Source organism: Sceloporus occidentalis, unplaced genomic scaffold (assembly GCF_023333645.1).
Source record: "Sceloporus occidentalis isolate IW3139 unplaced genomic scaffold, rSceOcc1.0.p SCAF_24, whole genome shotgun sequence".
Taxonomy (NCBI): domain Eukaryota; kingdom Metazoa; phylum Chordata; class Lepidosauria; order Squamata; family Phrynosomatidae; genus Sceloporus; species Sceloporus occidentalis.
The window spans coordinates 10,941,995-10,966,342 of record NW_028317004.1 but is presented as its reverse complement, the minus strand read 5'-3'; the positions used below and the strand labels follow the sequence as shown (position 1 = coordinate 10,966,342).

At 40.8% G+C, this 24,348-nt stretch overlaps 1 protein-coding gene across 1 annotated transcript; it reads left to right on the top strand.

Annotated features, from left to right (window-relative positions):
* The first annotated feature begins 4,466 nt into the window (after positions 1–4,466).
* LOC149300614 (endosomal transmembrane epsin interactor 1-like) lies at positions 4,467–24,297 on the top strand. The gene is made up of 11 exons (XM_089485109.1): positions 4,467–4,838; positions 9,645–9,701; positions 12,243–12,353; positions 16,787–16,915; positions 17,959–18,066; positions 19,279–19,412; positions 20,143–20,272; positions 20,748–20,829; positions 22,081–22,227; positions 23,450–23,736; positions 24,094–24,297. The coding sequence occupies exons 1-11, from the start codon at positions 4,467–4,469 to the stop codon at positions 24,295–24,297; spliced, it is 1,761 nt and encodes a 586-aa protein (XP_089341235.1).
* Positions 24,298–24,348: the final 51 nt, after the last annotated feature.

The following is a 24,348-nucleotide window of genomic DNA, read 5'->3' as shown; positions in this document are numbered from 1 at the left end:
GAGGGGACAAAGGGACTCTGGGGATGATTACAGGGGAGAGGACCTCTCAATGTCACGGTGCAGTCAGAAGGAGGGAACACTGCACTGACTCTCACTGTCTTCCCCTGATCTGCAGTCAGTGTGGCAAATATATTGGCAGCAGGGGCTAATATTAATATATATTGGCTGCAGGGGCTAATATTAATATATATCGGAAGCTGGGACTAATGTTTATATATATCGGCTGCAGGGCCTATTATCAATAAATATTGGCTGCAGGGGCTAATATTTATATATATTGGCTGCAGGGACTAATAATATATATCGGCAGTAGGGGCTAATATTAATATATGTTGGCAGCAGGGTATAATTTCTATGTATATCGGCAGCAGGGTATAATATAAGTATGTATCCGCAGCAGGGGCTAATATTAATATATATCCGCAGCAGGGGTTAATATTAATATATATCTGCAGCAGGGTCTAATATTTCTATATATCTGCAGCAGGGTCTAATATTTATATATATTGTCAGCAGGGGCTAATATTAAATAATGAAAAATAACTGTCACTTTAGCTGTTATTTTGAAATCATATTTTAATCACAGTCTTTACTTCAAAGAGATAAATACATATTATGTAGTTAAAAATGCACGTCTAACGTGTGTGTGTGTGTATATATATATATATATATATATATAGTGTATATGTACCGTTTTATAATTGGCCCCCCTACTTTGGTCCCTGGCCCCCCATGTGCCCCCCCTAAATATGAAACCTGGAGACGCCACTGGCTATTTCCTCAGATCTGTATAATTATTCCTCCCATCTCTCCCCCAGCACAGTCTTTAGCTGTACCTGAGTAGAGGTCTGTTGGATATGATGTGACATGATGGCTCTCTCCAACAGTATGGAGTCCACAGGACACGAGGACAGGACTGTGTCGGTGGGACATAATGGTTGTTGACTGAGCCCAAGAGACAGCTGCCTTGGCAAATACACTAATTCTCAAACAAAAAGGGCAAGCCCTGGGCAGTTTTAATTAATGATGTTATGCAAAAATGTTGGCAGCAACATCTCCCCTATAAGTGCCCTGCAGTATACATGACTCTTTTGTAGCTCTAGCCTTGCCTTTAGTCCCTCTAATTTGAAAGAAAAAAAATTACAGCTCAAGGTAACTCTACAGAAAGTCTGTTTAAAATATATCTTAAGATGTAAGTGAAACGCTTAAAACCAAACAGATGTTTCTGCTCCTTAATGCTGGGACTACTTTTATAATCATGGACCAGGTGCTACATTCTGTGTAACTTTAAATACGGTATATTTCCACATGCCTTTTATAGCTATTTCGGAGGATCTTTTGTTGGGTGCCATAGCCAGATGTCCCCTTTAACTAGGAATACTTATAAAAAAGCCACATGCTGGCATCCAATTATTTTAAAGTAGGACACACTTTCCATCGTCCTTACCTGTTACAAAATCCTAGGAGTGAAAACAGATCACCTGTAGATTTAATCTACTCAGATACTCACATTTCAATTCATCAATGTCAGACATTTAAAAAATGCTAGCAAGGGACATGGCACCTTTTTTATTTCCCTGCAAGGAAATTAGGCATTACTTTGGATGGAATTACAATATATATATATATATATATATATATATATATATATATATATATATATATATATAATATTTAGATACACTGATATGTGTCAGATGCTAAAATAAGTTGAATTCATTATCTGTTTCAGTTAATGCCAAAGCAGTGTTGCCAGCAGACATTTTCGGGCCCAGTATCAAGCAGGCTCCTACCCCCCATAGAGCTATTACTCGGTGCGCCCCCTTTTGGCAGCTCTGTGATATGTATATATATATATATATATATATATATATATATATACAGGTGTACCTAAAAAAGTGGCCAGTGAGTGTATATATATATATATATATATATATATATACTCACTGGCCACTTTATTAGGTACACCTGTCCAATTGCTTGTTAACACAAATAGCTAATCAGCCAATCACATGGCAGCAACTCAATGTATTTAGGCATATAGACGTGGTCAATACTACTTGCTGAAGTTCAAACCGAGCATCAGAATGGGGAAGAAAGGGGATTTAAGTGACTTTGGCATGTTTGTTTGTGCCAGACAGGCTGGTTTGAGTTTTTCAAAAACTGCTGATCTACTGGGATTTTCATGCATAACCATCTCTAGGGTTTACTGAGAATGGTCCGAAAAAGAAAAAATATCCAGTGAGCGGCAGAGGTCAGAGGAAAATAATACAAGCCTTGTACCCACAGTTCTGGCTGCTGGTGGTGGTGTAATGGCGTGGGGGCCATTTTCTTGGCACACTTTAGGCCCCTTAGTACCAATTGAGCATCGTTTAAACGCTACAGCCTACCTGAGTATTGCTGCTGGCCATGTCCATCCATGTCCATGACCACAATGTACCCATCTTCTGATGGCTACTTCCAGCAGGATAATGCACCATGGTACAAAGCTCACATCATCTGAAATGGGTTTCTTGAACATGACAATGAGATCACTGTACTCCAATGGCCTCCACAGTCACCAAAAGTCACCTTTGGGATGTGGTGGAAGGAGAGATTAACATCATGGACATGCAGCCGACAAATCTGCAGCAACTGTGTGATGCCATAATGTCTATATGGACCAAAATCTCTAAGGAATGTTTCCAGCACCTTGTAGAAAGTACGCCACGAAGAATGAAGGCAGTTCTGAAGGAAAAAGGGGGTCCAACCTGGTCCTGGTACTAGCAAGGTGTACCTAATAAAGTGGCCAGTGAGTGTGTGTGTGTGTGTGTGTGTATATATATATATATATATATATATATATATGTTGTTTTTTTAGGTAAGCCTCTTAGATATGTCACAGAGCTCTGAAAATGAATGTGGAGAGTACATCATGTCGCCAAATTAAAAAACAAAAATATGATAAACACTTAGACACACCTGAGTAATACCTATATCCTGGACTGTTAGGTGTGCCTTGCAATAGGGTCCCTTTAAAACTACCTGTGAAGGGTTACAGTTTGGGGGGACATCACACTTTTCTCATGGCAACCCACGTCATGAGACATCAGCAATCCGTAAGAAATGGCAACCAAATGGCTAGTGTGATGACTGGTACCTGTGTTCCAAACAAAAACATCCCTGGTCATTGGTAACCTTTCACAAAAATCAATGTACAGAGAGGCGTAAGAAGCAGGAGGATGGAGATGATTACCCATCTCCAGAAAGATATTGACACATTGGAGAGAGTCCATGGGACTGCAGAGTAAATCTTATCAGGGAAGACTGAGGGATCCCAATATGTATAACTTGGGAAAAAGAAGAGAGAAGGGAGATGTGATAGAAACATTTAAATACCTAAAAGGATTTAATGAAGTACAGGAGGGAAGATAATTTCATAGGAGGATAAATGTTAGAACAAGGGGCCATAATCTAAAACTTGAGGATCAACGGTTTAGAGGTAACGTTTTTAAAGGGTCAAGACCCCACTCCCGCGACCTGTAGAACCAGTGCTTCACCCCGTGTTCCTTGGGTCAAACCCTGAGAGTTCCCAGGTATGACAATAAAGGAATGCATTGTATAGGCATAACACTATCCTGAATCTCAGGCCAATTAATGTCTTTATGAGTCTTTACATCAAGAAGAACGGGCCAAATGGTTCTTATCCCCCATCATTTATTTATTTATTTTCTGTCTCCACACAGATCGTCACTTTAAGCTCTCTTGAAATTTCAGAAATAGGACAACTGTATTGTTTGCGTGCCCCACGGTCAACCTGTTTTAAGCTGACCTCGTGTCTCAATGTATCCGGTAGGAGAAATAAAGTCAAGCAGGGTCAGGCTTTCTTCTATTAACTTGCCAAAGGGAGGTAATGCGTTCTAACCCTCAAGGGGATTTTAGGAAAAAGTAGAAATCACAGCTTTTGTTGGGTAAAGTGTCATAAAAGCATAGATTTCCAGGTTCTATTATTAGGATATGTAAGTGTAAGGGGAATGGGAGGGGGGAGTGAGTGCTGCTTCTCAAACACCCACCCAGTTTGTCCCACTGCCAAAAATGTGAAAGTGAAACGCTGCTCAGCCTGTGCCTGCAGCTCCCTCCCTGCTAATCACTGGAGTTATTTTAAAACTTCCAGCTCGGATAACCCCTTGGAAACAACACTTTTTTGCAGACAGGGAAAGGGGGTGGGGATCGGACAGAAAGAAAGAGACAAGAACCACATGGAAGGAAAAACACTTGAGGAAGTCAAGGTTGCAGAGAAGATCCCGAGGAGGCAGGGGACGGTGGGAAGAGGAGGGCACCAGAGGAGCCTGGGGGTCAAAGAGGTGAAGATGTTTGAGTACAATGCACGGGGCTGGCAGGTCGAGGGGGTACTGCGCTGTGCATTATCTGCCTGATCGGGTTTCTCCTTCCATCCCTGGTGTTGCTGCTCTCCCCCCTCCCCAGTGATGTCTCTGCCTGTGCTGCTCCCTGGCTCCTGCTGCCCCAGGACCGGACTGGCGTCCTCCATAAGTAATGCAGCATCCAATTCCTCTCCGGGGGGAGATCCATCTCAGCACCGGCCTCGCAGGACTCGCGGGGGTCTGCAGGGCCCCCCTCGGTGTGCAGCCTCCTTTGGACTGTGTCCCCCACCTCCGCCACCCTTATCCTCCAGGCGGAGGGCCGGATCCGGGATCATGATGCCGGGAAGACCCTTGCTCTCCCTGGGTTTGCTGCAGCTGATTCTGGGCTGCTGCACGGTGGCTCTTAGCTTTGGGGCGCTGTCACTCAGCAAGTCCCCCCAGGTGAGGAGCTCGTGTCCCTTCTGGGCTGGTTCGTCGGTGAGTACCTGTGCGAGTGAACTACAACTCTCAGCATGCTCATCAAACTAACATGGGAGCAAATGAATCAGTGGCTAGGTGGGTGAGATGAGAGGACCCCTTTAATCCATCTGCCAGTAAACCATCTTCCTTAAGCAATTCTTCACAGGTGGAGAAGTAATGAGGTCATCATCTAAAAGTGGAGGGTCAGATGTTTAGATGTAATGTAAGGACGTTTTGCTTTACTGAGAGGGTGGTAGATAAGTAGAACAGGTTACCATCAGAAGTGGTAGAGGCGAATACAGTGAGGAGATGTAAACATGTATGGGGTAGTGTGTTTGCAGTATTGGATCCTTAAAGTGATCAATTCTCATAACATTTGAACCCCTCTTATTAATGCACAGCAGTGTTTAAATGTTTATTTGTTTATTCCTCAATTGTTTGTTTCAGCAAGTTAAAAACTTATGTTTTGAAAATGTGCCACAATTTGGGATATCCCAGCTGGAGCTCAGGGCCCCCAATTATAATTAAGCTACTTGTTTTCAGGCAAGGATACATAGAATTTCCTGGCCTGTTTGTGCCATTCGAGGACAGCCCTGTTTTAGAGGATAATAGTACTTCCCCTTTAAACTGGGATATTTATAAACTATGCATCATGCAGGGTTGCAGTGGTTTTGCACAGACCTGTACTGGGAAATGTCTCTGACCCGATGGATTTTTTTGAGTAATTCTTGTATAATTTGTTTTACATGCTTATTCAGTTATGCTGGGAAATCAAACTATTATTATTCTACTATCTGAATAGAATCTTAAAATAGAACAAAACCCTGTTTTATGAATGTTGCAGGTCAACTGTAAAAAACCGAAAAGAACAAATAGAAAATTCTTCTAAAATTCCACTTTTCACAGAAAACACAAAGAGACAAGTATTTTGGTCTAAAATTCCAGGGGGTATTAATAGACGTTAATCACAAACAAATGATTGAAATGACCAGGCCCCCATCCCATACAGGCGACCCATATGACTCTCTAGGACGCTAGCTGGTGGGGGTGATGACATCAGAGATTTTGGTTTGCTGTTTTTAAGGTGCATGAGGGGGGCAGATACATTATTAGCATTACATGCTTTAAGGAATGGCCCTGCTTATTGGCTTAACTGGCTAGGAGAGCAGTTGCCCCCTCCGGCTGGATGTTGCCTGGTTGCTGCTGTTAAAGTGCCGGACTTATCAAAGCTACCTCTACACATCAGATACTGAAATGAATGTAAATGTTACCCTATACTTGGTAATAAAAGAGGAAAAAAACTCACATATGTATAATGACCACACAGAAATAAGATGCCCTTCATAAAGTACCCATTCCATATTACCATGGGATTAACCACAAAGCTCACAAGTCCTACCTGGGGAAGTGAAGGAGTGGACTGCCATGAGCCATGCAGACCTTATAAACTTGTGAGCAGGGTCCTCTTCACCTAATGTGCCGGTTTGTCTTAGTCCGTCAGTTCTAGTTTTGTCAGACCCATTCAATGTATGCACCGTAAGAAGTGCTGAGTAAACTGTATGTGCTATATAAATAAGCAACAACAATAAGGTCATCCATGCTCACTGCTGCCATCAGTGGGGCAAAGGTGTCAGAATGGAGGTGCCAAATGGCGGCCTAGAAGAGTCTTAATCTGATGCTAACCATTATTTTTGGTTTGTTGTGTGTGTATACTTGTATAGTTTGTTTGAGAAGGGTCCTTACCAATGTTCCATCTCATTTTTCTTAGTTGTCGTGTGCAGAAAATTTCTCTTGTGCAAAAATTTTCACAGAGCCAAAATTTTGTGAAACAATTTTTGGACGTGTGCGCTCTCTTAAAAAGCTATGTGCGCGCGCACAAGCGCACAGCTTAGAGGGAACACTGGTCCTTACATTTTATGGATTTGGGATGACATGTTTTAAAAACACACTTTTAATGCATTCTATGAAGGCATGTGGTACAAGGGCCCGTTCAGCAGCAGCACATTGGGGGGCCTGATCACCTGGTTTTGAGATAGGGCACCGCCACCAACCATGGACCTACCATCTTAGGTCAGACCTAGTCGGCATAATCCGGAATACATCATTGCATGACTTTTCTATACGTGTTATGAACATGCCTAGTAGAAGGATTAGCTCGAGAGCTATTGTCCACCTGCAGTGAAGTGTACTGAATGAAGTATGAAAGGAAGGCTACTATTTAAGCAAATAAGCTATAATATTTAATTTGTGCCTTTAAGTGTAGTCTAGCAAGCTAATAGTGCAAACATCCTCGTGACTTCATGGGTAAACTGAATCAAGTGTATACCTAGCGACTCCCCACAGCCAGGTTCAACATTGTACTGAGAAGTGATCTATCCATGGAGACTAAAGCCTGTTACAGAGCTTATGGCTTTTTCAGCTACAAAAAAAGGGTATGGTGGGGAAAGGTGCGAAACCATAGTATCATATCAAAGTGACATGAACATGACCTGATTCATTACGACTGTGCTGATTAAATCCTTTAATCTGTATAATTTAATTAGTCAGACGGACCCTCTGGGTAATTAAGACTGAGTCATTCTATTGTTTACAACAAGACAAACAATGTGATTAAGGAGTCAACATTGGGCTATGATAACGAAGCTAAAACACATTCATATGACAGATATGCAGCTGCCTGAATATATTATATTTTGTAAAAACTAGAAAACACGATCTTGTTGTTTTTGAATGTGATTAAAAATAGACAATTAGAATAGTTGCTGGAATTTCTGGTAATTGATGCATTATGTTCATTGATTGCTGTCTTTAAATAAGGTTTACTGCCGTTTCTGAAGCAATAAACGTGAGAAGTTCTGGGAAAGGCTTCCTTTCATCGTATATTACCTCCTAGTATTTTTTTTTTTATTGCAGTCTTTATGAAGAATGCCTATTCATGGATTTTCTTAACAATATGTTTAAGTTCTAAATTATGTCATTAACATTTGTAAACGGCTATGTTAATGATATTTATTGTCACGTTGAACTTGGTTGAGCTGCTTTTAGGAGAGCTTGTAGAAAGGGAATTTTAGGTAATTCTTGAGGGCTTGTTAATATCTAGTGACACTTAGTACAAAGGGGAAGGTTTCTACCAAAGCAGTATGGTTTCCAAAATTAGATTGTATTTACATTGACCTAAAGCTTAGCAAGAGTCAAGTGCAGGACTGATTGAGTAAACGCTGTCAGCAGTTTCACTCCACCATTTACCCAGGACTTCGTTTTCCAAGTTGAGTCTCCACTCCACGCATTTACGGTGGCCCTGGTTATCTTTGAAGAACAACTAAAGCAGTGTTAGTCAGGAATGGAATGTTGAGCTACAACTATGTTTTAAAATAGCTAAGAATGTTACTTTAGCAGTGCTTATAATTTTATTATTTAGATTTGCACAGGTTGTCCGAGAACAAGGTAGAGGAACTCACTACTAGGGTGACCTTTTCTGTAGCTTGTCAGCTCATGGACAATGATAACCTTGTGGAAGAACTCATAGGTTTGGTAATTTTTTTTCCAGAAAAATGTAAGCCTGCTTTGGAGATTTTCTAATAACGATGATGAGTATTAATAGAGTAGCCCGAGTGCAAAGTGCTAAATTGGGAACAATCAGCAGAAACATTTTTATGGTTTTTGCTCATGCTTTTAATTTATTAGCTACATTGCACTGGATAACTCCTCTTTAGCATGATCAAGACATAATGTAGCTTCTTAATAAAGATATCTCACTGCGTCCAGCTTTGCACAATCAGAAGTATAGTTTGATTGGTGATTGAATGTATTTGTTGCATATATTAGATGTTGCGTTGGTCTGACCCTGGCCCCATTTCAAAGCTAGCCGAGGGAGTATTCGCTGACTTGAGTTGCGCATTCTGCCAGTGGTGAAAAAGGTTGATCAATACTCTCATCTTTCAGCCAGGAAGGGATTATTGCAGAGGCAATTGAATGCTTTTTACAAAGTAATGGAATCTGCATGATTTCAGGAAGTGGTAAGAACTATCCATACCCAAATACCCATCGACTAATCAAATTCTCTCTGGAATGGTCACATGCACAGTGATATGTTATTTTCAGTTTTGTATATTATCAATTTCAATATGGCGGTTATTTTCCACTTCCCTTAGGGGTAGGCAACCTTCGGCTCTCTAGGTGTTGTGGACTACATTTCCCTCTTACAGTCATAATGCTGGCAAAGCATCAAGGGAGATGTAGTCCACAACACCCGGAGAGCCAAAGGTTGCCTACCCGTGCCTTAGGTAATAACACTATGGAATCTGCCAGCGCTGTATAAGTACATTTTAATATAATTCACAATAAAATGGAACATGGCATTTTTGTCCGATGGGGGGTTAACAAATTTATCCTTAAACTATTTCAAATCCATTTCATTCTAAGGCTGATGGCTTGATGCTTTTATGATTTTTTTGTCAAGTCTTAATCTTCTGGAAGATGCTTCCAATAAACATTTTTTATTTATGGGTTATGAGTCAGATCTAAGGAGTTTATGTTATGGATGGGCCAGCACAGACACTCTGGGATTGCAAGCTTTAACTAACCCCAAGGACTTTGCTAACTCTCATGTAGAAAAAATGTACAATACTGTTTGATTTTCTGGTAGTAAAGGCTTACCATACCTTGTAGAACGTATAGTTAATTTAAGCATTGTAGTGTTTATTAACTGAAGCTTACTATTTTAAAGTATATCCTATGTACTGTGACACAAGAAAGAAGGCACAATCTCTGTAAAATGAGTTTTGTATAATGGCATGTTAATTTTTCTTCTGGTTTATATGGCAGGTAATTCTATCTGGAATAATTGGACTGACCACGTGGAAGAGACCTATGGTTCTTCTAGTAAGTAAAGCCACCTATTAAGGAATTTGTTGTACAAGATTCACTTACGGTATGTAATGGGTTAAATGACTGCCTTCCCAAAGTTGTTGTTTCTCCCTATCCACACAATTAAGAACCTTCTATCTTTTTGGTTTTATATTACAAATTTTATTTAAAGGAGCATGATAAGAATAAACAGATCCTTAATACATAGAACCCCTTTATCAATTAAGAATCTCTCGGGTTTATACCCTAAAGCAGGTATATGCAAGTGAGCTTGTAGTTTTAACCCTCTGACTTCGCTATGTATTACAAAGAGCCGACATAAAAGGGTTTCCCTGCAAGAAGAGCTCTGCTGGCGTGTTGCGTAGTTCAGTTGGCGACGTTACTTTCAGCAAGTATCTCTCTGATTCACTCTGCGTTGTACAGGGCCATCTAAGGCAGGAAAATCTGTGTGGTAGGCCCATTGTGCATGTTAATGAAAATCCTTTTGTGTATATTCTAAGATATTATATATGTCAAGTAAGGCTGACATTCTAGTTTTTAACTGAGCAGGGTTTATTTACAGTTCATCAGCCTATGTTTTAAAATACCGGTAATCTATAGTTAATGTTATAGAATGCTATCAAACATTAAGTCAACAAATGTTATTTCCCTATTCTTCAAGGTTGTTTGCATTTACTGCAACACACAAATATGTACACTTATTGGCCCCTTTATTAGGCACACCTTGCTAGTACCAGGTTGGACCCTCTTTTGCCTTCAGAACTGCCTTCATTCGTCATGGCATACTTTCTACAAGGTGCTGGAAATATTCCTCAGAGATTTGGTCCATATGGACATGACGGCATCCTGCAGTTACTGCAGATTTGTCGGCTGCACATTCATGATGTGAATCTCCCGTTCCACCACATCCCAGACTATTGGATTGAGATCTGGTGACTGTGGAGGCCATTGGAGTACAGTGAACTCATTGTCATGTTCAAGAAACCAGTTTGAGATTAAGGGTACTAAGGGGCCCAAAGTGTGCCAAGAAAATGTCCTCCACATGATTACACCACCGGCCTGAACCGTTGATACAAGGTAGGATGGATCCATGCTTTCATGTTGTTCACACAAAAGTCTGACCCTGCCATCTGAATGTCGCAGCTGGAATAGAGACTCATCAGACCAGGCAACCTTCTTCGAGTCTTCCATCGTCCAATTTTGGTGAGCCTGTGCAAATTGTAGCCTCAGTTTCCTGTTCTTAACTGACACGAGTGGCACTCGGTGTAGTCTTCTGCTGCTGTAGTCCATCTGCTTCAAGGTTCAACATGTTGTACGTTCAGAGATGGTATTCTGCATACTTTGGTTGTAACGAGTGATATAATTTTATTTACTGTTGCCTTTCTGTCATCTCCAACCAGTCTGCCCATTTCTCCTCTGACATCAACAAGGCATTTTCGTCCACACAACTGCCGCTCACTGGATATTTTCTCTTTTTCGGACCATTCTCTGTAAACCCTAGAGATGGTTGACCGTGAAAATCCTAGTAGATCAGCAGTTTCTGAAATACTCGGACCAGCCCATCTGGCACCAAGAAACATTCCACTTTCAAAGTCACTTAAATCCCCTTTCTTACCCATTCTGATGCTCGGTTTGAACTTCAGCAAGTTGTCTTTACCACGTCTACATGCCTAAATGCATTGAGTTGCGGCCATGTGATTGGCTGATTAGCTATTTGTGTTAACAAGTAATTGAACAGGTGTACCTCATAAAGTGGCCAGTGAGTGTATGTTGCCATATAGCGCTAGCACACTTATACAGGAGGAGAAGTAATATAACTTCAGCATACCTGGGAATGTGCGTTAGTGGCCCTGGGTGTCATAAATGATTTTAAGGTCTTTACGGCATCTCTTTATTCTGTACAAAATTCTCAGCCACCAGTATTCTATGGAGCTGCAATGCGGGGTTGCTCTGGAAGATACCCAGATATGAACATCAGGACAAGAGATTAATTTATATTCTAAGTTTGCCACAGACACCAGTTTCCACAATAAATATTTTAGTTTTTTTTTGTTTTTTAAACCCCTCCAATCCTACTACACAATTATATTGTGTGTATTAGTGTAGCGGTGATATAAAATCTACCATAGTGACAGAACAAGCCAATTCCTGGGTGTAGTTGAGTACTCCCAGCAAATAAAGTTCATTGTGTTCTCTGCTGTACCTTTTTTCTAATAGATTAGACCTGAAGTAGAAGATGCAGTAATTATTAGGTATATATTCAAATTTGTGTAGCAAGAGGAGTAACTATAATACATTTTTTACTCTCTGAGTAATGTTGGGCAACGGTGATCCACACATTTCGCTATAGATGACCATGGAGATAAATGTTTTTTTCTTCTGCATAAAGGGCTGGGTTGTCTTTACATAATGCATATTTAAATGTGTGAGATCTCACTTTTTGTTTGTTTCAATAAAACCTATACTTTTTACCTTCCCCCATTATCATTCTTAGCATCCCATCTGGTGCTTTATTTTCAGATCATCAACATCTAAATGTTAATTTTCTTGTCTAAGGTAAACCTGTTTGTTATGTTGTCCGTGGTCTGTGTCCTGCTGAACCTGGCTGGATTCATCTTGGGATGTCAAGGAGCTCAGTTTGTTTCCAGTGTTCCCAGCTGTCAGCTGGTAAGTGAACTATTAAGTCATTATGATATGGTACTGCTCATCAGCAATGAAGAGGGGCATGGATAATGATGAAAAGGGTATAGCCATCTCCCTTTCATCCTTTTGTTCTTGCTCTGTGCTGCTGAATTCTTCAATCTCTTTCATGTTATGTGGGAGTGGATATTTAGACTTTATGTTTATTACGTTGGTGACAGATACATTTTTTACAACTGGTCTGATAACTACAGAGTTCTCAGATGGACTGATTAGTACCTGTCTACTACGTGTATATTCTGAAATCCAGTCATACGTGGCTGGATGGTTATCGGCCATGTGGCTTTACACTTTGTATATGGTGATTCATGGATTTTTTCAGGTAAACATAATATACAATAGTTTGTGTAGTGCCACATTGCGTTGTGATACTTGATATTTCGTTGTGAATGCAGAGATTATGGATGATTATGGGGAAGTAGGATATGACATTGGACGGCTGTACACTGCTGTACATTTGTCCAATAAGTGCTCTAGTTAGTTGTCTTTGTAGAATGGACCGTGATCTACTGCTATGGACCTCTGTGGTACTCTATAACAGATTACACACTGATCCACTAAGACAACAAAATGAGGATTTCATTCCATCTCTTAACTTGCCTCACCTGATCTAGTCAAACATGGGCTCACATTGAACATTTTTCATTTCTTCAAAGCATCTCAATTGTATGTTTCCATGGCCAGCTTAAGGGATTTGAGGGCCCTCACGCAATTAGACAGGAAGTGATGTCATTTCTGTGCTCTCAGCGTGGTGAGGGACCACAGGCTTCATCCTGTAAGTACTTTGGCCTATAGCTCCCTCACTGTGTGTAAAATGACTTCACTTCCCGGTGTGCAGTGTCAAAGATGGAGCCACGTGCCGTATCCTGTAAGTCAGGGCTTGACAAATTTGTTATAAATCTAGGAGCCAGCTAAAAAAGTTAGGAGCCAGGACTTTTTGTGCCCCTGCACCCGCACTTTGCCCTGCACCCACACTTTGCCCCAGCACCCACACTTTGCCCCAGCACCCACACTTTGCCCCAGCACCCATACTTTGTCCCAGCACTTTGCCCCAGCACCCACACTTTGCCCCAGCACTTTGCCCTGCACCCGCACTTTGCTCTAGCATTTTGCCCTGCACCCACACTTTGCCCACCACTCAGTCTCACACTTTGCCCCAGCACTCACACTTTGCCCTGCACCCACACTTTGCCCCAGCACTCAGTCTCACACTTTGCCCCAGCACTTTGCCCCAGCACTCAGTCTCACACTTTGCCCCAGCACTCATACTTTGCCCCAGCACTTTGCCCTGCACCCACACTTTGCCCCAGCACCCACACTTTGCCCAGCACTCAGTCTCACACTTTGCCCCAGCACTTTGCCCTGCACCCACACTTTGCCCCAGCACTCAGTCTCACACTTTGCCCCTGCACCCACACTTTGCCCCAGCACCCACACTTTGCCCAGCACTCAGTCTCACACTTTGCCCTGCACCCACACTTTTTGCCCCAGCACTTTGCCCTGTACCCACACTTTGCTCTAGCACTTTGCCCTGCACCCACACTTTGCCCCAGCACTCAGTCTCACACTTTGCCCCAGCACTCAGTCTCACACTTTGCCCCAGCACTCAGTCTCTCACTTTGCCCCAGCACTCAGTCTCACACTTTGCCCCAGCACTCAGTCTCACACTTTGCCCCAGCACTCAGTCTCACACTTTGCCCCAGCACTCAGTCTCACACTTTGCCCCAGCACTCAGTCTCACACTTTGCCCCAGCACTCAGTCTCACACTTTGCCCCAGCACTCAGTCTCACACTTTGCCCCAGCACTCAGTCTCGAATTATTGATTGTTAACACCAATCACAGTCCTGCCCAGACACACCCAGGTTTCAGCATGTACTGGCTGACTTGGCATGATAGGAGTACATGCTAAAACCTGGCTTACTGCCCCCCCCCCTTGTGTATTGATGCTGGACATCACTTAGAGCCCCATGTGCCATGCTCCTCCCCCCACTTACACAACCATGCTATCACAAACACTCATTCATATACTCACTCATGCACCCTCCTTCACCCCCTTACCTGCACTGCAGATCTCTCACACGCAGACTTCCATAGGGGCCCTGCTGCTTCTATCTCTGTCTCTCTGCACGAACTTCTCTTGTCCCTCCCACCGGGAGGAGGAACAGAGCAGTCATGTGACTCCTCTGGTTTCCTGCTTCCTGTGGCCACTCCAGCACAAGAGATGCTGCTTGCACATTAAGAGCAACGCACAGCTAAGCAGTCCCCTGCGGGCATTATTTTCGGCCGTTTTTTTTTTTTTTTAATTTGCCAAATGTTTCGGCCACCGGTTTGGCTCACAAACACCTAGGCGCCAGGACAAAATTATCAGTCGCCATGGCGCCTGGGATTTGTCGAGCCCTGCTGTAAGTACTGTGGCCTGTAGCTCCTTTCTGTGTTGCGCGCATGGAAATCATGTCACTTCCTGGCGTGTGCGCGCATGGCACAAACCTCCACCGGCTGCCGGAGAGGAGGATCCAGGTCCCCTGCAGCGCTGCGTTGGATCTGGATCTTAGTCTTGTAGTCAGACCTCTATTTGAGGTCTAATTAGAAGACAACCTCGAATGTAAGGCGATGGTTCTTTTTCAGAGCAATGCTCTGTAAAAACCTTGTCTTATAATCAAGCAAATACGGTAGTTACCACATCCTGTACATACTGAGGGGTATGGGCCCCTCGCAGTGCTGGGGCTTTGGAGCAATTGTTTACTGTGCTGCATGGCTAATGTGGCCCAGAACTGCCTTAGTGTTCTGTCACTGGCCTTTATCCTACAGCTTTACCAAATAAACACTGGTGGTGAGTCGTAGACAGTAAAACCGCCGTTGTTGTATCAACCAGTGTAATGTTTCTGCTGGTTGCACAACTTTACTTCAGACTGTCTCCTTTTACATAACCCCCATTGTGTTTCATATAAAATTGTCCCAAGTTCCCCATGGATCATGGGGCAGATGACCACACACCCTTCTGCATTGTGGTTTGGCATCAGGCTCAGGCACAAAAATGAAATATTTCCTGTGGACGTTGAACAAGGCCTGTTTACATTTTTTGAAGATAGGATGCCAGCAACCATGCAGAAGGATTAAACGTAAGGGTACGACTGAAATATTTTCTACATACATTTATTCCTGAAGGGGCTGTCTATGTACGCAATAGTCTTCTAGTTACGTCAGAAGGGAGCTGGCATAATGCGGAGAATGAATCATGATCGAGCCCTGGGCAGAGGAAAGGAATGAACACGCATGTTACTGTGCTACACAAGATTTACCTTTATTTTGAACTTAAACATATTTGGCTCGTCAGGTTGCATGGTTTCAGACCAAGGCCTTTAAATGAGTGTACTAGTTAGAAGACATTAAAAATTTACTTTTATGAAAGAAAGCAACCACAGAACATTAAAGTGTATTTTTTGAGAGCAATGTTTTACATAATTCTTAGGGCCAATTGTCACATGAATTCTCATTAGAATGTTGTAATTAAAATATGTAGTTGTAGCTATGTTGCAAGAGAGATAAGTATGTGATTTTATCCCACACTTTTATTGGTTTTATTCATATTTTTTTGGGGGGGGGTTGGCAGTTAACAGATAAGTGAACAATAACTGTCTCGTGTAGAACAGAAGAGCATGAGATCTATTCGATCAGCAGCACAGATTTTATTCCCTTGGACATATAGGATTATGGGTACATATATTGCGACTCCCTAATACTTTAGTTAGGATCTGGGCTTGCAGCCCTCTTAGGACTAAGTGGCTAGTAGGACCACCTGAGTTCCCATTAGCTTGGGGCTTCTGGGTCCTGGGTAAGGGAGCCTACGTGTCCAGGGACCAGGTACTTAGCTGGGATAGCTTTCAGGTTTTTGGGAATAGAACTGTGTTTTTCTTTTAAATATGTCATATGTCTAGATAGCCTACTTAAAGCTTGTTGTTTTAAGTAAATATCTCTGAGTTCTGTGTGTAATGTACTTATCTTCTATATCCGACTGTGGTTGAAAGTTAAAATTTCCATTTGGTGCTCTTTCCCAAACCCTTTTTATTAAGTATATAAACTGAGCATATGCAAGAACAGTAAATGATATCTTGACTATAAATGTTACAGTTTAAAGAAAATAGGCCCAAGAGAAATATCTGCTGTCTTTTTTTTAATATTACTTTATTGTATTGGCTTACATCAAAAGCTCTATTGCCTTTAGAAATTTCAACTAGCTCTGCATTTTTATTGTAATTTGGTTTAATTGAAATTGGTACTTTATTTAATGTTGGTTTGTAAATTACTATAAACTGTACTAAAGTGAAGTATTCATGGAAAAAAAAGTTTTAAATTTTTTTTATTAAAGCCATATCTATCCTTGTCATATCAATCCTTACAGGTAGAAATGAATGAAGGGAAAATCTGCATTTGTTGTGAAGAGTCACAATCTAACAAGTGCACGGAGAAGGAGAACGTTCTAAAGCTGTTCCCCGTCCAGTCCTGTAATGCGGTTCATCTCCTGCTGAAGGTACAGAGAAGGGTCCTATTTTTTCTAAGCAGCTATACTGTATACGGTGCTGTAATACACACTAACATATACAGCCATGAAGCTTGGGTGCAAATGCTCTCATGTGCTGGCCTAAGTAATTTTTAAATGTACTTAGAAGGTGTTCTCGCTAAATGTATATTCTACATTTCTTTGTTTATTCAAACTTTTTTTGTCAACAATGAGAAGCAGAGATTATAGTGAACGGCGATATGCCACAAGATCTGATTGCGCAATCGCATGTAGCTGGAAGGGTTTCAGTTGCCTTTTGCCATCTTGTTGTACTCTATTGTTAACTTGGTCAGGGTGACCTAACTGTTGCAGGAGACATAGAAACCAATGAGTGTTTTTGGTAATGTGAAGCTTACCAGGATCCTAGTTCCTTGAGCAGATCGTAAGGGTGTGCCAGTGACAAGTGGAGAAACCTGGATTTTAAGTTTTTGCTATACTGCTACCTATAACTTTTTTTGGGTGCTCAACATAACCCCTATATATATATATATTATAGTATATGGTACACTGCCTGCCTTCAAATATCCTAAAGCTGGAAAACTGTCCATTTTGCAACTACATGATCTGCAGAATATTGCAATGCAGGATATGTGTTCTGCCAAACACTTCTCCCTGCATGTTATATACTCGCCTCCAGTCAGCTCCAGAGCTGCTCAAGCAAAGCTGGTCAGGTCAGGGTCTATCCAGACCCCTATGTGCATGTGTGGAAGATGCTGCCATTGATGTCAATGGATGTACTCTCCTGTGGCTGAGTAATTCCTCCAAGCAGCCAATCAATGACAAGAATAGTATGATCATGGAGGAGAGGGGGCAGCTGTTGCTGCAGGGTATTTTGGAACAACGCTTATTAAAGCACTCAGAGAGGGCCCCAAGCTCCTTAATCTGGCCTTACATATGGGAACATGTGTTGTATTACTGTACCTATAGTCAATATGATTTAAATTAATGTTATTCTTTGTAATATTGCTCTATTCATCATGTTATAAAGTGCACTGATTTTACTTTACCCCCAGAAAGTCTTCTTTGCATTATGCGCTCTGAATGCTCTCACTACGACTGTGTGCCTGGTAGCCGCGGCCCTGCGCTACCTCCAACTGCTGACGGCAAGAAGGCCATGCGCAGTAAGTGAGTCTGCAGTACGCTGGTACATGTTTAGTTTATGGGAAATTAAAGCTAATAAGCAAATAGCAGGTACATGATAAAGCCGTGTAAACAAGTGATTTATTACCTTTTTTTTTTTTAACATCTAGTCCTATATTACTTGTTTTCTCATTACAAGTTTTGGGATTCTTCCCTGCAGATATGGCAAGTTGTATTTCTTACGGAAAGTTATGATATTACCATATTCCCCACATTTCTGCCCAGACATGGCACATTTTATCTGCTGTGAAAATAAATATGTTCAATATTTTGACGATACACTTGACACATTTTCCTACAACTACTACTCATTTACTTCACAAATTGAGTTGTAAAGAAAAATTTGTGAATATTACAAAATTGTGTTTGAAATTTCAATTATATTGCACACTGAAGGTCGGTGTCATTGACCTTTAAAATATTTGTACATGTTAATCTGATGGTAAACGACTTAAAATAATATGTCCATGATGACTGTTCTGAGGGCTATTGCCCAGAACCAAATAAAAAAAAAAAAAAATAGGCAAAGCCGTATCTAATAAATTATTACGTTGTGGTCAACTGACGCTACCTTGTCTGCAGAGCCGTGAGGCATCTACTTTCTGTAAATGTCACAAACCTAGTAAAATATAACCATTTATGCATCATTCTAGCTTAATTGTTAGAAAGCATATACATGAGGAGAAATCCCTTATTCCTAATTCTTTTTAATTAAGCCTCTATGCCATCAACAAAGCGAGGCAAGAGAACAGGAACCGTTGAGTCTTGAGATTAGAGTACTTTTTGGCACCAGCCAGCAAAACATTCAGATAATAGTTTTCTTGTTTCTGCATTGGCTTTGGAAAATGTCCAATCACCTGTACAGAAATGGTTAAACTCTTCAACCCGACATTTCAAGACTTTGTTTTTATAGCTTTCTTCAGGTGCAGCAACCATTTCCATAGAGACTAGATTTGGTCTTGGCTATTTTTGGCAAAACCTTTTGAAAATACTTGTCAGAATTGTTCAGGTTTTACAGAAGGACATAATTTAATGTAGCTGCAAAGTGACCAGTCTAGACAAAATGGCCTTGTAAAGTGCAAGGACTCCTTATCCAGCCCCAGAGCTTCTCACCATCTCTAAAAAAAAAAAAAATACAAAAAAATCCTATTGTGTTTTCTCTACCAAATCATTAGTTTAATTTATTATTCTAGGACGAGTCCCAGGTATCAGCTGAGGAAGCGGAAGAGCATGATCGTGTACCAGACCCTGAAGATTTTGTCCCACCTGCACCTCCACCTTCATACTTCTCAACCTTTTACTCCTGTACACCGAGGATTGGCCAGAGGTAGATTACTGTAAACCTTAATAAAACGGTAGTGGAATAACGGAATGTAGAGATTCTATGTATATGCGTATGGTGTTAGAGTGAATGTATGGTACGGTATGTGTGTGTGTGCGGTATGATCACTAAGTCTATACTTAGTTTACCAGCTTATTACATGGGTGTAAACTATATTGTAAGTTGCAAATGCTCTACTTCTACCAGTATGTATATTTATACCCACTTAAGTTTTGTGCATATTATACATTATGTATATCCTAGTAATGGTGCTGTGGACTATAATGGCACTTTATAACTCAAGTATAATAATACTGTAGGGTTCTTTGGTAAAGCAGGATTCTTGTTGAAATCCGAGCCTTGCTTTTCAGACATATGTTTGCATTGATTCGTCATGACTAAGAGGTTTTGCTGCAAAGGTCATCCCCAGCTCCTGGTTTCCATCTGAACAGGGTTGGAACTCGGCAGGAAACACGTTTCCTGAAACTACCTCTGAAACTCTGTTACTCAGCATTGAATTTGGTCAGACCCGGGGTCAAGTTGCACATTATAGGTCCTTGGAGTTAGGCCAGGGTTTTTCCCTGGGTCAGTTTCCTGGTATTTGAGACCCTATGGCCAGTTGGCTGATGGCCACCGACGGTTTGGTGCTGTAAGAGCAAACATTGTAAATGCTGCCCTGTTACTAGGTTATCTTAATTGTGCTTAAGTAAATAATGATCATACTACTTTTTTGCAGGGTGATTGGCAATGAAATGATTCCCTTACCACATATTTATGGATCCAGGTTCAAAGGGATTGAAGTGTTTTGTCCCATGGAGCCACCTCCACCATATGAAGCTGTGGTTGGACAAAGCAATTCACTGGAGGTAACTGGCTCAGCTGATCTTTTACGGAAAACATGGCCCTCTCTTGGGCTGACTGATTGCACAACATAAAAAATGCAGACAATAATGATAATAATGTCCATAGTGTTGTCAAGAGCATTCTTTAGCATACGCTTGAGTTTATAGAGGAATGCTTACCTGAATAATTATTATAAAAAGTGTCATGCAACCAGACAATTTGATTAGTGCAGCTTCACCATGTGAATTATGTAAAATAACAAAAAGTGTTACTGATAGACAATTATTGCATGGTATAATGCAATAAACAGTACGTTTCCCTTCACAAACATTACAATAATAAGTCTAAACTGATATGGTTATTATTTTTGTTTAAATATCAGTGACTCCCTTGTGGGTAGACTTTATTGGGACATCATTTCTATATTTTTATGAGCTTGGTATTATGTGTTAGTCACAATTTTATGACTCATGTGAATGCTGTGTCTTGTGTGTTCAGACACAGGGAACAACACTGCAAATCACAGACTTGGTAGGAGCTGCCTCTAATTCAGATGAGCACAATATGCCCGCCACTCCAGGTAACGTCGTTACTGTTATGACTCCATACTTGAAACTTAAAGAATGCATTAAAACAGAAACAATCCATACTAAAGGCACCCAAAAATACATGCTAACTTTTACTCCATCCAGTGATCATTTTTTCACTATAGCCTACCATATTGACTACTCTTTCAGTCTTGGGCTGTGTGTTAATATTTGATTAAAAAAAGGAATATGGCTGAAGAAGAGACCTAGGTAGTCTCAACAGCTATCAATGTGAAGTGTATCATCTTAACCAAGTTTTTTTTTGGCTAAGCCTTCATTTAAGCTAATAAATTGAAAAGTTGCAGATGTTTACTATTCAATAAAACCCAGAAAATCAATGAAAACATGTTCCTACATGTTCATGGGCTCATAAACCACAGAAGACCATGACTGTGTTTTCATGAAATAGCAGTGTGCAGAATAGTGCACAGAGACCCAAAATACTCCATGTCACTGATTAGATTTAGGTAGCTGGAACTAGAAATAGTAGCTTTCAAGAGTTTTTGGATTTCATTCACAGATATTTTTAATTGTTTGTCTTGTTTCCAATCGTTGTAGGACCATTTGGTGATCCAGGTTGTCCACTCCATCTCTTTGTCTTTTAGACTCAGTGATGGATGTACCTGGTGCCACATTTTGTGGCTGACATCCAGAACTATATCATTACAACATTAAGCAAAAAATTTTTTCCGTTAAATATCTTGCTGTTTTCAACAAATTACATGAAAAAAGTAGCTTCAGGAGATAAGGTTCAAACTAATGTCTCCTACATGGTCATGTGATCAAGATGTAGCTTTTAGAAAAGAGGAGTGCTAATCTTAGTAATATTAATACGGTTATTAAAGGAAAAAAATGATTAAAAAAAAAAAAATACTTTTTCTTGTGTGTTTTTGAAGTTCTCTGTTCTGTTCTTGTCACATCAGGTAATACAGCATGGCCATATACAACAAAGTCTGTTGCATTAGAACTTACAGTCCAAGGAAGGGCAGCAAGAAAAAACAATATAACAAAAAAATATATAATTCAAATAACGAAGCAAAACTTTGCCCTAATATTCTTCCCAAAGGTTATTGTACACATGGCTGTACGAGCGTGTCCCAATAACTGAAAACCAGATCACCAGATCCGTGTGTAGTTTTTAATATATTGTTGTGAGGCCTTTCTTTTGCTTTAAAAAACGCGTGTTGAAAAATCATTAGGCGGTCCTAATGCAAAATGTAACTATTCAAACTCTTTCCTCACAGAAGCTTCCACTTCTTGTAATATTGATATATTGGTTGAACCTGGCACCAGCGCACAGACAGACGCTGCAACGGGAAGTGAGGCAAATAATTGTCCACAGCGGAAGAGGTCCCACAGTGATCCCGTCATTCATGATCTTCCTGCAAGGGGTAATGCGTTATAAGGTGCTTGCTATGTACTGTCTGTAGTATCATGGGATATAACTGAAATTGAACTCTTCAACGCCGCAAGGAGAAGGGTTGTAGGCAAACTGGTAGTTGCTGCCCACGACCAATATTCCTATGACCGTTAAACTATCAGTTATCATGTCTGCGGTGGGTCTACCTTTGCGTCCCTAGTAGTGTGTAACTTCTATAATGCTTTAGATATTAGACTTGGCCTTTCCTATAGTTTCTACGGGCCTAGTTTTCTCTAAAGGGGATATTTCACAAAAATAATGTATTGTTGAGCAGTTAAAATAATGTTATTTTGGTAAATTAATGAAAAGTGGTTTTAATGTAGCAAATTGATAAATTACCTGATTGTATCCTAATTCCACAGGGGACTGAATATATAGGAAAGCAGACTTATATTGCACTTTATACTGCATGTCTGCCCTTTGAATTGTCTGCGTTCCTATGGGGTTTGCATGCCTGTGTTTCTCACTTTGGTGTCCTTGTTTGTCCCCATTTATCAGTATCTCCCATTTTCATTCTCTTAGCAGCACATAAGAGGTTTTCTCTGTAGAGAAAGTTTATCTCAAAATAGAAACTAGAACATTACAGACAGTTTACCACAGCTGTTGTGATGTCATCAAAATGTAAATCCTCTAATGTCCTATAATCTCGAGATTATATAATGTAATTTATATAAAGACAATTGATTCTCCCTAAAAGAGTAATGTGTATATGCAAACAGCTAATTGCCATAATATAAGTGCTATTCAGTGGAAAAGACGTGGTAGCAGCCTCCCCGAATCTCTGATTCCTACAAAGCTGCTGTTAAAAAAGAATCCCAGATCACATTCTCAAGTGTTTCTGCAGAAGGAAAATTGAAAGGGAATCCTACGCTACCAACTAGTGCAAGCTAAACAAACCTGATGCGCGTTTCAATGGCCCGCGAGACGCGGCTTCATGAGGGGTATCAAAGAGACGCACGTCATGTTTTGTTTGGTGAAATTTTAGCCAGTCATTGCTAGCTTGAAATCCACAGCTCATAAATTATACATTTGAAAAATTCTGACCGATAACTACATGAATTTCTCTCAAAAGAGAGGATGATTTATCCTAGTGACACATTGTCTCCAGGTCATCTGATATCTGACAGAAATTGACCTTTGTTAGGCTCTTAATAATGAATGCTTAACAGAGACACCTTTTAAAATATTTTTAGGCGCAACGCCAAGCTGCGAAGTGGCCACACAGACTGAAAGGCCAGCACTGGCAACAGTCACCCTAAGACGAGCTTTGAGAGCAAAAGCTGCACGATGTAGACCTCGATCTCTAGTGGATTACAAATCTTATATTGATACTAAACTCCTGGTGGCACGGTTCCTGGAAGAGCCCTCCTGCAGTATGACCCCTGATATACGGGAACTGGTAGAGAGCATCAAGACTGTTCTAAAGTCTGATGAGGAACACATGGACGAAGCCATTCTCAGTGCCAACTTCCTTGATCAGGTAGTAAAGCTTGCAATAAGTTTTATATTCTTAAAGCTTAATTTTACCAGTCTTTTATAGCAGCAAAGGTGAACCTGATGGACTTGTATGTTTTTTTAACCTTAATTACTATGTTATTATAGCCCCTGTTGATATTACCAGGATGTTCCAAAAACCTAGCTCTAAAAGTGGATTTATACTGTGCATTTGAATAATTTTTTGTTGGACTTCTATTAATTTACATAGAAGGCCCCTCAACATTGGGAATTCAATAAGAGGAAATCAATTGAAATTTACCTATGCTAAATACATTGTGGCGGCTTGTATTCGACTTTCAGTGCAATTTTAACGCTAACTGTGCCTTTTGTTGGTGTGTAGGTAATGATACCAAACCAGCAGGTCACGCCTGCGGCTCGGAGACTTCCGTGCCGAAGATATCCTGGTCTCCTCCATTTGGAAAGTTGTGGGGACGTAAGCACATTTTGCACTGCAGAGGCTCCCAAAGAGGTGCACAGGAGCAGGAGAACAGCCGGTGGAAGACCTCATAGTCTCATAGGCGTTGTGCGTGAAACTGTATTGTGAGACATGCTGCATTAATGAGTCAAGGGACCTCCCAACGAACTGATATGAACA

Coding starts and splice junctions, on each gene's coding strand:
- LOC149300614 (XM_089485109.1), top strand. CDS start 4,467: ATGTCTCTGCCTGTGCTGCTCCCTGGCTCCTGCTGCCCCAGGACCGGA. Junction 18,067..19,278: donor CGGCAAGAAGGCCATGCGCA/GTAAGTGAGTCT, acceptor TTATTATTCTAG/GACGAGTCCCAGGTATCAGC. Junction 22,228..23,449: donor TCATGATCTTCCTGCAAGGG/GTAATGCGTTAT, acceptor AAATATTTTTAG/GCGCAACGCCAAGCTGCGAA.